At 34.8% G+C, this 17,283-nt stretch overlaps 2 protein-coding genes and 1 pseudogene across 2 annotated transcripts in view; all 3 read left to right on the top strand.

The window, feature by feature from the left end:
* Positions 1 to 17,283, top strand: part of LOC111511015 (intermembrane lipid transfer protein Vps13) — a 1,108,316-nt gene that overhangs the window by 993,217 nt on the left and 97,816 nt on the right. Inside the window, 2 exon segments of the mRNA XM_074170346.1 lie at positions 12,721 to 12,968; positions 13,024 to 13,219. Of these exon segments, the coding sequence (XP_074026447.1) occupies positions 12,721 to 12,968; positions 13,024 to 13,219 (444 nt within the window).
* Positions 9,201 to 11,836, top strand: LOC141480415 (ubiquitin carboxyl-terminal hydrolase 10-like; annotated as a pseudogene).
* On the top strand, positions 13,226 to 16,679 carry LOC141480406 (uncharacterized). Its single transcript, XM_074170347.1, has 4 exons — positions 13,226 to 13,828; positions 13,895 to 14,113; positions 14,603 to 15,268; positions 15,328 to 16,679. The coding sequence occupies exons 1-4, from the start codon at positions 13,756 to 13,758 to the stop codon at positions 16,632 to 16,634; spliced, it is 2,265 nt and encodes a 754-aa protein (XP_074026448.1). The 5' UTR covers positions 13,226 to 13,755; the 3' UTR covers positions 16,635 to 16,679.

Genomic DNA, 17,283 nt, shown 5'->3' on the forward strand with positions numbered 1-17,283 from the left:
TACAGATAGGGATTCTATCGAGTGTGTATGATACAAATCAGGAATGGCATAATTCGTGGACACAACACTCAAAAAAAAGGAGGGGCAAACCGCGGACACGTGTTTCTGGCTATTGGCCTCATCAGCGCGGTGCAGCCAAGTGTAAAGATGGGCAACACTTGTTTGCCGAAATCAGGAAACAACACAAACGCACGGAGTCAACAACAGGAGCCAACCGCACATTTGTGGTTGGAACCACGGCTGCACCGCGCTGATGAGGCCAATAGCCGGAAACATGTGTCCGCGGTTTGCCCCCCCGTTTTTTTGAGCGTTGTGTCCACGAATTAATCTATTCTTGATTTATATATATATATATATATATATATATATATATATATATATATATATATATATATATATATATATATATATATATATATATATATATATATATATGGATATATAACTAGAATATATAACTAATTCATGAATATATACTTGTGATGCACTGTTTGGAACCTTTAATGTATTAATGAATATTTCTATTTTTCCCAACACCAAACCGTTATTTCAATACCTCAACACGTGTTTCGATCACCATGTGATCATTCTCAAGAGGAAGATCAAACTTATCCTATTAACAAAAGTGTCCTTATTTAAGTGTCCTTATTTATATTTATAGATACCTGTTCTAGGTACCTGCGTCATAAGTATCTTGAATTAATTTCACATTATTGCCTTATCTATTAGTCTTAAACTAATTTTACAATGTGTATTTTTGTAATTGTCAGGTAAATTTATTAATTGAAATATAAGCTATATAAAAGCAATTTCACAATATTGCCTTATATACTAGTCTTAAATTAATTTTACAATATGTCCTAATGTAATAGTCAAGTAAATCTAATAATTAAAATATTATATGAGAAAAATATTTAATGAAACTCACAGACAGAATCTCAATGACAAAAAGCGTGAACACTAAACTATTAACATTCGACATGTATGTACTTCAACATACCGATCAACGAAAGTATAAAAAATCATATCAGATGAACTAAAACAGCTTTAGTCAGTGTCAGTTTCAACGCTCATGAAAAATTTCATTTTTATATATTGATTTGAGGAAAATATTGTTGAAATTTATCATCAAGAACTTCGTCTTTGTAAAGTACATCATTTTGCCAAATTTTTCACGTGCAACCCATTTATTTGCTGTGGAATTATATAATTTTGAAATCTGTCATTTCTCAACATGAAAAATGACAAGTCAAGAAAGTCAATACAGTTGTCATTCAGATGGAAATGTAATTATTGTATGTCCTGAAACCAATTCAAACTTGCAGTGCAGTTTTGGTAAACGGATTTTCCAAACGAAGCGTGGTGTTGACATTCACATGAGAAAACAACATCATTCAACCCCTTTTTGTCAAAATACCAGTGAATCTTCAAACGTTAATGAAAATCTTATTTCCAAAAAATTGAATGCTCATTTAGCATACCTGAAACAGAATGTGAGCATTTTGAAGAGAATTCCTAAATCATCCAGGATCTTCGTTGCTGATTCTTTAGCCAACACAATAGACAATTGTATTGAAGCAAATTCTCTGGACATCTGGAAAAAGTTACTGTGTTTCGCCAAAAAAACACATAAAGAATCCATCACTTCAATAATTAAGAGGAATATGAAAAACGCCCACAATCTTTCAAAGTTTCTCCCCAGAAATGTAAAACCACCAATAAAACAAAATAAAAGTGAATATATAATCAATAAAGTTTCTGATGGTGTTATTACTTCGGGTGTACGAATTTTGTCTTCGACTGACTCAATTACTACTTTTGACAATGAAACATTTACGTTACTCAAATCAAAACATCCCTCTGAGAATACCTATCTAGAACTCAACATTCCAGGAAATGGAAATGAAATCCTGGTTCGAGTAACTGAAATTGATGTTTTACGTGCTGTTAGAACATTTCGCACAGGATCATCTGGTGGGCTGGATTCTCCAAGACCTTCACAGTTCCAAGATCTTTTATCGAAAAGCTCCGGATCTAAATGTGAAAAACTCTTTGATATCACTATGTAATTTTTTACTTGCTGGCAGAGTTAATTCGGAAGTAGTTCCAATTCTTTATGGTGCTTCATTACAAGCTTTGAAGGAGAAATGTGGTGGTATAACACCTATTGCCGATGGCACATTTTTTCGACGCTTGGTAGCCAAAATTTCTTATTTCACCATTGAAAATATATTCGGGGACTTGATTTGTCCCGTACAATTTGGATTTGGAACTTCCGGAAGATGTGAAGTCGCTCACGCAGCACGCCGTTTCATAAGGCAGCATCCGAACTCATCTTCAACCATTTTTCTGAAACTAGATTTTCAAAACGCATTCAACGTAATTCACAGACGAGTATTTTCAGAAAGAATCATGAATTTGACACCTCATCTTTTTCACTTCATCGGCCAGTGTTATCAAAAACCAACTTTTTTGAATTTTGGAGACAATGTCATCATGTCGGAAAGAGGAGTTCAACAAGGAGATCCCCTGGGTCCTGCACTTTTCTGCTTATGCATTGATCGTCTGACGAAATGAATTCAAACTGATTTCAACTCTTGGTACTTGGATGATGGGTCTTTAGGTGGTCAACCGGATATAGTTTTCAGTCAGTTCAAAAATATATTATCGTCCTCTGAAGAAATTGGATTGAAATTGAATTTTGAAAAATGCGAATTGTTTAATTCACAAGATGCATCAATAATAGAAAAATTCAACAGATCACTTCCTGGAATAAGAACAATTAATAGGTACGAATTGACTTTACTTGGTGCACCACTTTCAGAAGAATCTTTGGCTGAATGTTTAAGACAAAAAACAACTTCCCTAAATTTGATGGCCTCACATATCAAGAGCCTTCCTGCTCACATTGGATACTTTTTACTGAAGCACTCTTCAGCAATTCCTAAATTAATGTATACCCTAAGAAGTATACCTACATGGCGATGTCGAAACAAATTAGCACAATTCGATTCAGCACTTCAAGAAATCTTGGAACAAATAACCAATAATAACTTCAAAAACGAATCATGGATCCAAGCTTCGCTTCCGATGAATCTGGGTGGTATTGGCATCCGACAATTATCTTCACTTGCTTTGCCAGCTTTTCTCTCCTCCTTCAATAATGTAAAACATCTGATTCATTCTATTTTACCAAATTTCTTCTCTGATATTGATCATTCAGTTTATTTGGAAGGTGAAAAAATATGGATGGAAAAATCAAATGCTCCAATACCTGATAACAAGGCCTCTCAAAAATCTTGGGATATTCCTTTATTGCAGATGCTATCTACAGAACTCATGGTTGCAGCTAAGGACTCCCTTACAGATCAATCTGGCCTCAAAGCTGTAACAACTAAGGAATCTGGCGCCGGCTCAACGCACTTCCCGTTGCTTCGTTGGGAACATTATTAGACGACGATAGTTTCAGAATTTCAATAGGTATTCGTTTAGGATGTTTGATTTATGTTAAGCACCAATGTCGGTGCGGTTTCGTTGTTGATGAAAATGGTACTCATGACCTCAGTTGTAAATTTAGTGCAGGTCGCTTCTCCCGACATTATACAGTAAATGACATAATTGAACGTGCATTGTCAACAGCCAATATCTCTTCTGTGATTGAACCTCTTGGAATTAGCCGAGATAATGGAAAACGTCCTGATGGAATGTCTTTCATCCCTTGGAGACATGGAAAACCTTTGGTTTGGGACTTCATCTGTGTCAATACCTTGGCTCGCTCTTACTTAATTCAACTTCGCAAACATCTGGTGAGGCCGTTGAATATGCTGAAAAAATGAAACAGTGGAAATATTGGTCGAAAACTAATTATAGTAACAGGCGATTCTAGAGCAAGATCATTTCTAATACAACGAATCAGCTTTGCAATTCAGAGAGGAAATGCTACATCAATTCTAGGCATTATTTCTCATTCTCAAAGTCTTGAATTTCTTTAGACCACAAAACTGGTCTGATATAACTAAGTTTCCTGATTCAACAGATTTCTCCCCAACTTCTTTTTTTGAAAATTATTCAAACGTTAATGAGAGTAAATCAGACTTCAATTCTAAAAAAATTGTGAAAGAAGACTTGAAGTTCCCTAACTAACAGTTTCAACATCATGAAAGGACAAATGCAGAAGATGAAAAATGTTCAAACCCAGGAAAATTTTGCAGTGATTCAACAAACAGCCGAATCTCCACACTGTGATCTTCCCGACGATGAACCACCAACATCCGCCTATGTCTGAACCCGCCAACAATTTCGACGAAGTCGCTATTGACCAGGACGCCGAAAACGAGTTCAAGGACAATCTTCTCATATACCCCTTCAAGCTCTTCAGAAGGTCCCACCAGTTTATAAATCCAGACTATTATAGGATGGGCATGTTTCTATCTACATACATGATCGACGGTAGGGCAGTGAACTTGCAGCTAAGGAATCTGCTTAATGAAAACAATTACTTATGAGGCACTGTTTGGAACCTTTGGTGTAGTAATGAATATTACTGGAGTTTTTTTCCCAACACCAAATCGTTATTTTTAACACCTCGACACGTGTTTCGATCACCAAGTGATCATCTTCAAAGAGGAAGATTAAAACTAAGAACTAGTGCGAGCTAATCCTATTTATGCTATAAAGGTAACAAACACATACAGGTAAACCATCCAGGCGTACTCACCATACAGGTATACCAACCTAAATTAATTTTACAATTTTGCCTTTATCTATTATTTTACAATATATGTATGATGATGTGGTGCTGCAGGTTTTTCCGGGTTTTCCTGCAGCTAAAAAAGCAAATGCGCCACTGGAATCAATGAAGTCGCCCCGGAGCGCCAATTGATTTTTATTGTTGTTTTTATTTTATTTTTATCGTTGTTTTATTAATTAAAAATTATTTTTTGAGAAAAATATATGTGTACCTATATGTTTATTTAAAAAAAATTTCAGCTATATGAAAATTAATTTCACAATAATGCCTATCCAAATTTATTTCTGCAATGTGTCCTTATGTATTGTCAGTAAACCCAACAACATTATTTTATTTTATATTAACAAGCTATATAGTATGCTCTTTGGTATAGGTCCGTCATCGTTATTCATAATATTATTGTGTTTTTCTTATTTCTACACTCTCATAGGCATCTAGTTGCCTGTTTTTGTTAACTTGTCTAACTAATCTTAATGAACTGAAGTCTATGGAATGGCTTTGTTGCAAAATATGATGAGCGACTGATGATTTTTCAGGTCTTCCATATTTTAAGTGTGCTATGTATTCCTTATATCTTACTTTGATAGATCTTTTTGTCTGTCCATAATATTTTGCATCACAGTCCTTACATTCAATTTCGTAAATTCCAGACTTTTCCGAATTCTCGACTTCGTCTTTTGGACTTCCCAAAAAGCTCTATAGTGTATGACATGTTTTAAAAACCATCTCCATACCTAGTTCCTTGAAAATCTTTCCAAAGTTCCTCGTATATTGGTGGTATGGAACTGAGATGTATTTATCTTGGTTTTTGTCCTTTCTGAAGGTCGAGATTTCGTTCATTCTTAACCTAAACTTCTTTTTCCTTGTTATGTCATCTACAATACCCATCGAGAAACCGTTAGTGGCTGCTATTTCCTGTATTGTACGCCTTTCTTTTGTGAACCTCTCATGTGTGAGAGGGAAAGTCAAAAGACGATGTACTAAAAAATTCAACCCAGCACGTTTGTGCTGTCCACAGTGATGTGAACTGGCAGGAATATACCTACCTGTACGTGCTTGTTTCTTTTCGAAATATATCGTATTCTGACCCTCCATATTGGCACCTCATTACCAAAACGTCAAGAAATGGTAGGTGTCCCTTATTTTCTAACTCATACGTGAATTTTATTGATGGACATCTATTATTTAAAATGGAAACAAAGTGGTTATTATTCGATTTTTTGGTATCGAATGTCGCGAAAATATCATCCACATACCTTAGCCAAATCCTAGGAAAATACTTCGACTTCTCTTTGGTTTCCATTTCGAATCTGCTCATGAATAGGTCTGCCAGGTAGGGGGACAAGCGGTTTCCCATGGCCGTTCCTTCCTGTTGTTCATAAAAGCAACCTTTTACCTGGAACCGATTTTGTTTAATACACAAATTAGTAAGAGAAACGAATTCATCTATTTCGTTATTATTGAAATTATTTTTCTCTAGTAATTCCCCGAGGTATTGCAAGGTCTGTGGAATTGGGACGCTAGGAAATAAGGAACTAACATCAAAAGAAACCAAAATCTCACCTTCTTGCAGAACCACGTTTTTTGTATGTTGTATGAACTCAAAAGAGTTTTTTATACTAAAACTTGGTTCCGCAATAGACAAGGTTTCAAATTCTTTAGTGAGCCACTTTGCTTTTCTGGTAGGTAGGAGCTCCAATAGCGGACACGATGGGGCGCACTGATTTTCCCGGTTTGTGGATTTTTGGGAGGAAATATAATTTCGACACCGTTGGGTTGGAAACTTGTAACTTCCGTTTCAGTTGAGGGGTAAGTATGTTGTCGCATTTCTTAAGGACGTTTTTTACTTCGGCAATTATCTTTGATAACGGGTTCCTGGACAATTTCGCATACGGTCCGTTAGTAATGAGAGTATTGACCCTTTCGTAGTAGTCCGATTTATCCAGAATTTCTACTTTGTTACCTTTGTCGGCTTTCAAATATGTAAAAAAAACTAACATATAGATCAGACGAAAATGATTACGTACAATGGAATGACTTTCAGAGACAAATGTTTCGGATGATTGAATCAAAATATATCAGAAAAATGTGTACGCTCAATAAGAAATTCAAAACCCTCATATCTAAGCATAAACCGAAAGAAACCACTCCGAAAGTCATAAATATTGTTGAAAATCATTCATCACAATCGTTTGATAAGGAAGAGATCAACCTTTTGAACAACGGTTTGAAATTTGGCATCCCGCCTTCCGGGAAAGTTCTTGAGGATATCGTTGCTAGTGTTGAAAGTTCGATTCAATATATGCCCGATTCCTCGAAGGGACTAGTTCGAGAAAAGGTCAGGAATCAAATCTTCAAGAACAAGATAACAAATAAACGGAAGCATTCAATAAACAACAATAAAAACCAAAAGAAACTTATCAGACGATTGAGAGAAAAGGACGTTTTTTATTTGAAAGCCGACAAAGGTAACAAAGTAGTAATTCTGGATAAATTGGACTACTACGAAAGGGTCAATACTCTCATTTCTAACGGACCGTATGCGAAATTGTCCAGGAATCCGTTACCAAATAGATTGCGGAAGTAAAAAACGTCCTTAAGAAATGCGACAACATACTTACCCCTCAACTGAAACGGAAGTTACAAGTTTCCAACCCAACGGTGTCGAAACTATATTTCCTCCCAAAAATCCACAAACCGGGAAAATCAATGCGCCCCATCGTGTCCACTATTGGAGCTCCTACCTACCAGATAGCAAAGTGGCTCACTAAAGAATTTGAAACCTTGTCTATTGCGGAACCAAGTTGTAGTATAAAAAACTCTTTTGAGTTCATACAACATACAAAAACGTGGTTCTGCAACAAGGTGAGATTTTGGTTTCTTTTGATGTTAGTTCCTTATTTCCTAGCATCCCAATTCCACAGACCTTGCAATACCTCAGGGAATTACTAGAGAAAAACAATTTCAATAATAACGAAACCGATGAATTTGTTTCTCTTACTAATTTGTGTATGAAACAAAATCGGTTCCAGGTAGAAGGTTGCTTTTATGAACAACAGGAAGGAACGACCATGGGAAACCCCTTGTCCCCCTACCTAGCAGACCTGTTTCATGAGCAGATTCGAAATGGAAACCAAAGAAAAGTCGAAGTATTTTCCTAGGATTTGGCTAAGGTATGTGGATGATATTTTCGCGATATTCGATACCAAAAAATCGAATATTGACCACTTTGTTTACATTTTAAATAATAGATGTCCATCAATAAAATTCACGTATGAGTTAGAAAATAAGGGACAACTACCAGTTCTTGACGTTTTCGTAATGAGGAGCCAATATGGAGGGTCAGAATACGATTTATTTAGAAAAGAAACAAGCACGTACAGGTAGGTATATTCCTGACAGTTCACATCACTGTGGACAGCACAAATGTGCTGGGTTGAATTTTTTAGTACATCGTCTTTTGACTTTCCCTCTAACACATGAGAGGTTCACAAAAGAAAGGCGTACAATACAGAAAATAGCAGCCACTAACGGTTTCTCGAGGGGTATTGTAGATGACGTAATAAGGAAAAAGAAGTTTATAGGTTAAGAATGAACGAAATCTCGACTTTCCGAAAGGACAAAAACCAAGATAAATACATCTCAGTTCCATACCACCAATATACGAGGAACTTTAGAAAGATTTTCAAGGAAGTAGGTATGAAGATCTGAAAAGACCTGAAAAATCAGCAGTCGCCCATCATATTTTGCAACAAAACCATTCCATAGACTTCAGTTCATTAAGATTAGTTAGACAAGTTAACAAAAACAGGCAACTAGATGCCTATGAGAGTGTAGAAATAAGTAAACACAATAATATTATGAATAACGATGGCGGACCTATACCAAAGAGCATACTATATAGCTTGTTAAAATAAAATAATGTTGTTGGGTTTACTACATAATTAATACATAATAATACATAAGGACACATTGCAAAAATAAATTTGGATAGGCAATATTGTGAAATTAATTTTTATATAGCTGAAAATTGTTTTATATAAACATATATTGTAAAATAATATATAAGGCAAAATTGTAAAATTAATTTAGGTTGGTACACCTGTATGGTTGATACGCCTGGATGGTTTACCTGTATGTGTTACCTTTATAGCATAAATAAGATTAGCTCGCATTACTTCTCAGTGTTAATCTTCCTCTTTGAAGATGATCACCTGGTAATCGAAACACGAGTTACAGTTCGATAACCTCTTACATCAGCAGGATATTGTTCGATGACCCGAAGACGACATCAATTATTTTGCTGATATCTGCAAAGTCGGCAATAATTTATATATAAATAGGTGCAATTGATTTGTAATAGCCAGTACTTATATTTCATAGTTATTAGTTGTTACTCTGTTCAAATAAAAAGTTTTTAAAAACCCTTTTGTGTGAACGAGAAATATAATTCACGTGTCGAGGTGTTAAAAATAACGATTTGGTGTTGGGAAAAAACTCCAGTAATATTCCAAACAATTACTGTTATATCAACTCGATTTTGCAAGCCCTGATAGCATGACCACCACTCTACAACTTTCTAAACAGTCTGAGTAAAAACATATCTTCGTACGAGAGAATGACATCTACCCCGGTTATATTTGGAATGTAACGTTTTGTGGAACACTTTCTACATTTTGACGAAAGACGGGAGAGTAGATAAAAATTCCAGGAATGATCAAGAAGTTTTATTCAACACTGGCATCCCATTCGGTCCGACGTGGATTTATAAAATGTTGCATAACATGTAGACTGACTGGATCGATGGTAGACAACGAGATGCGTTAGAGTTTCTAGGTTTTCTTTTGAATGGACTCAATGATGAAATGTTTGAGCTAAATATGTTGGTGAAAAACCTCTCGTTGACTCTGCTTTGAGCAATAATTCAAATAATGTATGGAACATAATGGAATCGAAAAATAAAGGACATCCAACCAGAAGGATCGACTTCAGCAGTACACCGATGAGTGACATCTTCGGGGGGCAACTGAAGTCGTGCATTCATAGCAACGGGGACCACATTACTGATAATATCCAACCTTTCCTCATCGTGCCACTCAGCATTAAGAAAGTGAAGACTGTCACAGATGCGCTTAAGGTACTCGTCTCCAAGAACAGTTTAGAGGAACTGACTTCGTCGAAAACAAACGAGAAGGTCGAAGCGTGGGAGCAAATTACGCTTTGCAAACTTCCCGTTATCCTTATTTTGCATCTGAAGTTTTTGGAATACAGCCACGACCGTTGCACGAAGATTATCAAGACTTTGGATTTTCTATTCGACTTGAAGATTGATTCGACTTTGGTATCGTCGAAAACACAGTCTCCAACAGAGAAACCAGAGTTTGGTTGCATTCGAATACTTCTGTATTCGGATACAGTATCCGGATACGTTATATGTATTCGAAAGCTTTATTCGGATATTTTTCAAATTCAAAGGTGTACTTTGGCACCTTAAAAAATGAGTTATTAGAGTACCTCATATATCAAAAATGTGCAGTAGACCCCACTTGGGGCTTGTTTTCTTCCGTTTACGGGGTTGGGACACCCAAACTCAAAGTTCAGCATCCTCGAAAACGGGGTGAGGTAAGACGGTAAAATCTTTTACCGCGGTAAAATCTTTTACCGCCTTACCTCCCTGAAAGATACCAAGTACCAATCAATCTCATTGAATCGGAATATATGTCGTATGTGCGTGGCCATTTCATAATTTCCATATCAATTATCCATTCCTTATAAATAACCCTGATAAAATTCATTTCATTTGTGAAAATTTTTTGCATCCATTTTTTAAAAACTCTGTATAATTAAAAATAAAATATTCGTTTCAATTTTAGTTGTTTTTCAGTTTTCCAATAATATTAGTATATTTATGACTCAATGGCAATATGTAATTTGTTCAATAATTACCTTAAAGTCTTACCTTAAAGTCTTACTGCATTTTTTCAACGAAGAAATTCAATATTGCTTTGTGTGAACTTGAACTACATATCGAACGATGAATGCGATGATTCATCCAACCCAGTTTACGGTCTGGATTCAGCATCTAGCGTGTAGACGACTTTTTTGATTTCACGGATTCCCAAGATAACCAAGAAGTAGGCACTGTAGGGAATAGTAGTACTATGAACGAACAGGGTACTGAGGGTACCAGTGAATTAGCAATAAAACTACAAAAGACAAAAGAACGAATTTACAAATATTACATGAATACCCAATATTAAAAAAAGTGTCACTCAAGTATAATACATCCCTACGTTCGTCAGCACCAGTAGAAAAACTTTTCTCTTTTGCAACTATGATTGATACACCAAAGAGAAAACATTTAAGTGATGAAGACTTTGAGGTATTGGTACTGACGAAGGCAAATTCAAACTCAAAGGTACTATTAAAGATAAAAATGTCACATCTAGCGAACAATGTGGTAAAAGCTAAAAATATATTTTTTTCACTGAAATGTTCTTTGTTTACAAAATAAATAGAAACAGTTTTTCGAGTTTCTTTTATTTCCAATCTTTTTTTATCACTTTTTGTTTTTGATATTCATTCCTAGTATTTTTACTTTATACATTGAAACACTATTTCAACTAACTCTAAAAGTATCCGTAAAAGTATCCGAAAAAAGTATCCGAATACTTGTATCCGAGTACATTTTTGGGTGAAAGTATATCCGTAATTTTTTAAAAAGTATCCGAATACATTGAAAGTCTCCGTATCCGGTATTCGGATCCTTTTTTCCTGTATCCGACCCAACTCTGAGAGAAGCTATACAAGCTATTCGCCGTCGTTTACCACGAAGGCAAAAATGCCAACATTGGACACTACTACGTGACCGATGCCTTTCATGTCGGCAACTACTGCTGGATTAGGTACGACGATTCTTCGGTCAAGACCATGCAAGAAGAAGACGTATTGAAACCCCAGGGAACGCGAGTTCCTTATTTGTTGTTCTACAGGAAAAACGATTTGATCCTATCTAAATAAGGTTGCTGCTTTATGTGAAATTTATGGAATTTATCTTTTTAGTTTTTATAGAATTTGATTTTTTTTGGTTTTAATGAATTTTTTATTTTTTCATTTTGATGTAATTTATGACATGATGTAATAATATAAAATACAGATGTGTTTTTGTTGAAAAAAAAAGTTAAATAAAATTAATTTCCAATATTGCTTTACTAGTATTAAATTAGTTTCACAATGTGTCTTTATGTAGTAGGCATGTAAATCTAATAAAAAATATTATTTTAACAAGCTATTAGGTATTGGTCCATCATCGTTATTCATAATACTATTATGTTCACTTATTTCTACACTGTAGGCATCTAGATGCCTATCGTTGTTAACTTGTCTAACTAATCGTAATGAACTGAAGTCTAGGGAATGGTTTTGTTGCAAAATATAATGTTCTAATTGTTCCTTATATCTTATTTTAGTACATCTTTTTGTCTATCCATAATATTTTGCATCGTAGTCCTTACATTTAATTTCGACTATTACATAAGGACACATTGTGAAATTAATTTCAGGCAAGTAGATAAGGCAAATTGTAAAATTAATTCAAGACACTCAAGACGCAAGTACCTAGAACAGGCATCTATGGTATAAATAAGGATAGCTTCGTAAGTATGATTAGTTTGATCTTCCTGTTTAAAAAAATCTGTTTAAAATCTGTTTGAAATCTGTTTATCCGTTAATCAGCTGTCGTCCCCATACGAACGACAACTCTCAGAAGTTGAGAAACTGGTGCGAGCTAAGGACTAACGCGGTCTTACCTTTTAACGTGTGATTCCATCCTCTTGGTGATCGAAACACATGTCGAGGTGTTAAAATAACGGTTTGGTACTGGGAAAAACTCCAGTAATATCTATATGAATATATAAAAAAGTATGAAGGTACGTGGAATTTCAACAGTTTGAAAGTTTCTTTTGTTACAGAAAAAATTATTTTTGGCTGATATGAAATTATTGAAGGAAGAATTATATTCACATGCTTATTCTCAGTCCATTCAAGAGCAGAAGAGTTTCTATGATTTATTACATTTCTCACCGTTTAAAATTCATATCAGTTTCTCGATGGCAATAGGAGCAAGTTCGAACCAAAGCCCATCAACTCCCGACTTCATTAATGTTTTACTTCAAGGGTTGGGAGTTACACTCACTGATATGCAGGATGTTGTGTTCAAGTGAGTATCAAAACTCAAGATTATACAATAAAACTAAAAAAAAAAAACTTTTCAGGTTGGCATACTTTGAAAGAAGTTATACATTTTTGACAAAGAGACAGTTAATCTCCGAAGCTACCCGTCACTATGTGGGTCAAGCTGTCAAGCAACTCTACGTTTTGGTTTTAGGATTAGATGTTTTAGGAAATCCATATGGTCTTGTGATAGGTATTACGAAAGGGGTAGAAGATTTCTTTTATGAGCCAATTCAGGTAAATTCTAACTGAATTAAATATTTGTCAGTTAACTTTGTACATTGGTTATTTTTCAATGAATTTTATACTTTCATTCTGAAACATTTTAATAATCTTTGGGAAAGTGAGGTTTCGGCTTTCTACTTCTGAATCTTTATGCATAAAAATGTGAGATTCTTCCAAAGGCAGAAAGAAAGCAATTTCAAAATATCGTCGTTGTCACTGCAATATCTGCTATGTGAGTTTTTGGCCAATTTGACCTGTTTATCATATAGAAATATATGCTTTGTTTTCTATAAAACGAAAATATGCCATGTGCATATTTCTCTCCAGAAGACCGGTAAACATTGTTATTTAATATCTGCTATGCGAAACACTGAAATGTAATTAATGCTATGTGCTAAAACTAACACATGGCATAAACTTTTACCAAGAATTTACCACGTGACTGCCAGAATTTTTTCACATAGCAGAGATTGCATAACCTCAAAAAGTCCGCGTCATTGGCATTGTTCTCAGTTCAATAATAAGGTCTTGTTTATTACGAATGAAAAATGTGTTCTCGTGGTATATTAATGGTACAAATGGCATCAAAACGTAATAAGGCTCCAAATGACCGCCAATCTGGTAAGTTGCACGTTTTGTCATTTTTGTTGGTTTTGAGTAATGTGGTGTTTCGGTTTTCTCTTTAAGCACCAACTAGCAAGGCTTTTGAAGCTGATTTATCGGATTCAGATGAGGATAATGAACCTCTAAGCAAATTATTGAGGATCAAGACCCCTGAAAACGGGAGTAGTTGCATGTCTCAAGCTGCCCATGATAATTTATCGGATTCAGAGGAGAACAATGAACTATTAAGCAAATTATTATTTAAGAGCTCTAATGAAACTAACCCTCGCAATGTAACTAGTCGTAAGTAGTACCTACTTTTTGTTAGTGCTTTTGTGGGTATACAGTATGTCCGGCAATAGGGTAGACAAGATGACAAACTGACCAAAAATTTCATTTTTCGAGGAAAAGTACTTCTTTATAAAAAGTTTTGGTCGTTGAGAAAATACGATTGTCGATATGGAAGTGATTAAAATTTATAATTATACAGGTTGTCCCAAAAGTTGAAAATTCAATTTTTTACAAGAATAAAGTACCCTAATTTTTTAATTTTTGCGACATTCTGTATACAATTTTTAATTTATTTCATTGACAATCGTATTCTCTCGGCAAGCAAAACTTTTTATAAAAAATTACTTTTCCTTGAAAAATGAAAATTTAGGTCTGTTTGCCCTTTTATCTGTTCCATCGCCGGACATACTGTACAAGGATGTAATACTTACCTACATTACTTTCAACTCGACTTTTAATTAGAACTATTAACTTCACAATAATACGTGTTTTATATTATAGATGAAACAACTTCTGAGGTAGCCAATGCAGATGCCCAGCCGATTATATCATTTCAGGTCCCAGTTAATGAAAATTTTACGCTGCCTCCTGATATTATACTACATGAAATTAAAAGTCAGAACCAAATAATCCCAATCAATGACAAAGAAGTATTGGACAGCTCTGGATATGACGAAAATATTTCCAATCATGACTTTAATGCCGAAATGGAAATATTAGACGAAGAAATTCAAGATAATCTGCAAAATACTGAAAGGGGAATCATTACAGAAGCTAGCAGCAATGTAAACAGGCTGCGTAGATCTCGAGAAGTAACTAAATTAAAAAGGCTAAGAGGTGAGAGCTACATAGGGTACACCCGGTCAAAAAAGGGAATTATAAGGCACGACAAAGAAAGGGAGAAGAGATGTATGAAAGGTAGATGCTGTCATAATGAAGCATCAAGAAAAAAGGCAAGCAAAAGTTTTCTTTGTCACCAAGTAACGGAAGGACTAAGAAAGAAATCATTCGATTATTTTTGGAGTTTGCAAAACTGGGATTCAAGAAAATCTTACCTTAGGGGCTTAGTTTCGACGACAGACATAAAAAGAAGAAGAAAGGAAAATAGCAATAAAACTGACAATCGTAAGAAGCAGTCTCATTCCTGTTATCTACCACTGGAAACTGGTAATATCTTGTTTATATTAATAAAATGACTTCATCTCTTATCTGTTATGTTGTTACAGGTGAAAAAGTGTTAGTATGTAGAACAATGCTACTCCATACTTTTGATTTGGGGCGAAATATGTTTGACAAATGGACTAGCAATTTTCATCATACCCAAGTCTCAAGCAACAACCAAGAGAATAAAGACAATGATGAAGATTATGTTACAAACCACGCTAAATTGAATGTAACAAAATCTATGAAAATGCAAGCTCGTCAGTGGTTGAAAGACCTGCCAAAGGTCCCGAGCCATTTTTGTCGGAGCTCTTCAACGAAAATGTACCTTGAATCTGTATTTAGATCAACCCTCCATATTTACAAAGTATACGTTAATTTTTGCACAGAAAGGAACACAAAGCCAGTATCACGTACACTATTTACAACGATATTAAAGTCTGAAAAAATTGCTATTCACCAACCTAGGAAGGATCAGTGTGATCTATGTTGCTCGTGGAAAACAGGCAATATTCCAGACGCAAAAGAATCTGCCTCAGATGAAAATCTAATCATAACAATGGACTTGCAAAGTGTCCTTTTGGCACCTAAGTTAGAAGCTTCTGCTGTTTATTACAAACAGAAATTGCAAATCCATAACTTCACACTTTACGCACTTAACGACAAAACTGTGGATCTTTATGTTTGGCATGAAAGCAATGGAGGTGTAACATCAAACGAATTCACAACTTGCATAGTTCATTATATAGAACAAACTTTTGAAGAGAAAATCTACAAACATGTTGTTTTAATATCCGATGGATGCGGGTATCAGAACCGCAATAAGATACTTTCAAGTGCACTTAATAATTTAGCCAAAAATTTTAATATTACCATAGAGCAGCTGATCTTGGAACGTGGACATACTATGATGGAGGCTGATTCCGTTCATTCATCGCTTGAAGCATATTTTAAGCCACCAATTTATGCACCATGTGACTACATTAGTAGAATGAGGCAGGCAAGGGATCATCATCCATACAGGGTACATAACTTGAACTTTACTTTTTTCAAAAACTACGATAATGTTAAGGGCAATTTCGGTTCAATAAGACCTGGAAGAGAGGCAAAAGTAACGGACATACGTGGATTATTATATCTGCCATCCGGCATCATGAAGTACAAATTAAATCACAGCGATGATTGGATTGAATTCGAAAAACCTCGTCAAAGTCGCAATAAAATACAATCTGCAGAGATTCCATCTGTACCACAGCAACTATATTCAGCTCCAATAAAAATAACAAAGCAAAAATTTGATCACTTACAAGAGTTAAAGAAGGTAATGGAAAGTGACTATCATGCCTTTTATGATGCATTGCCGCATCTTTGAATATTATTTTGTAATTTTGAAATAAAAATTTAGTTTCTAATCCTTTTCTATTGCTTTATTTAAATTTTAACGCAAAACATGATGATATTATTTTCAAAAAGACAACTAGCAACATCTGCTATGTACATAGTAATGACAATTAATCCCTGCTATGTGTAAGTAACGAGCAATATTACAAATTACGAAAAAACCTCACTTCATTTTATGATTTTTGCTTTCAAAATACATTCCGAAACTATTGTGCCAAAATTTCATTGTTTTAAAAAGACTTTAAACTTATATTTATCACAAAGGTCTAGTTTTTTCTTTCTACTGAAAAAAATAGTTTTTTCACATAGCAGATATTGCAGTGACAACGACGATAAACTCTTCACAAAGAGGTGTAGATCATGCAAACAAACTGGAAAAAAGCCCTTTTGAAACAACGACTCCAATATAACGTTTGTTTGAAGGTGATTGACAATGTTTCGTGATGAATTTCACTAGTTCGGACTTCCATTGTCTACTATTTTAAATGATTTGAAATCCCTGAAACAAGTAAAAAAGAATAATTAAAAAAGAATAGTTGAAAATAACAATTATATTAAGCAACAATAAACCTGAAATGAAATGATAGTGAAATAACCTACAAGTAAAAATATAATAATTG

This window comes from Leptinotarsa decemlineata, unplaced genomic scaffold (assembly GCF_025532065.1).
Source record: "Leptinotarsa decemlineata unplaced genomic scaffold, Ldec_3_MD MMD2_P_RNA_scaffold_8, whole genome shotgun sequence".
Taxonomy (NCBI): domain Eukaryota; kingdom Metazoa; phylum Arthropoda; class Insecta; order Coleoptera; family Chrysomelidae; genus Leptinotarsa; species Leptinotarsa decemlineata.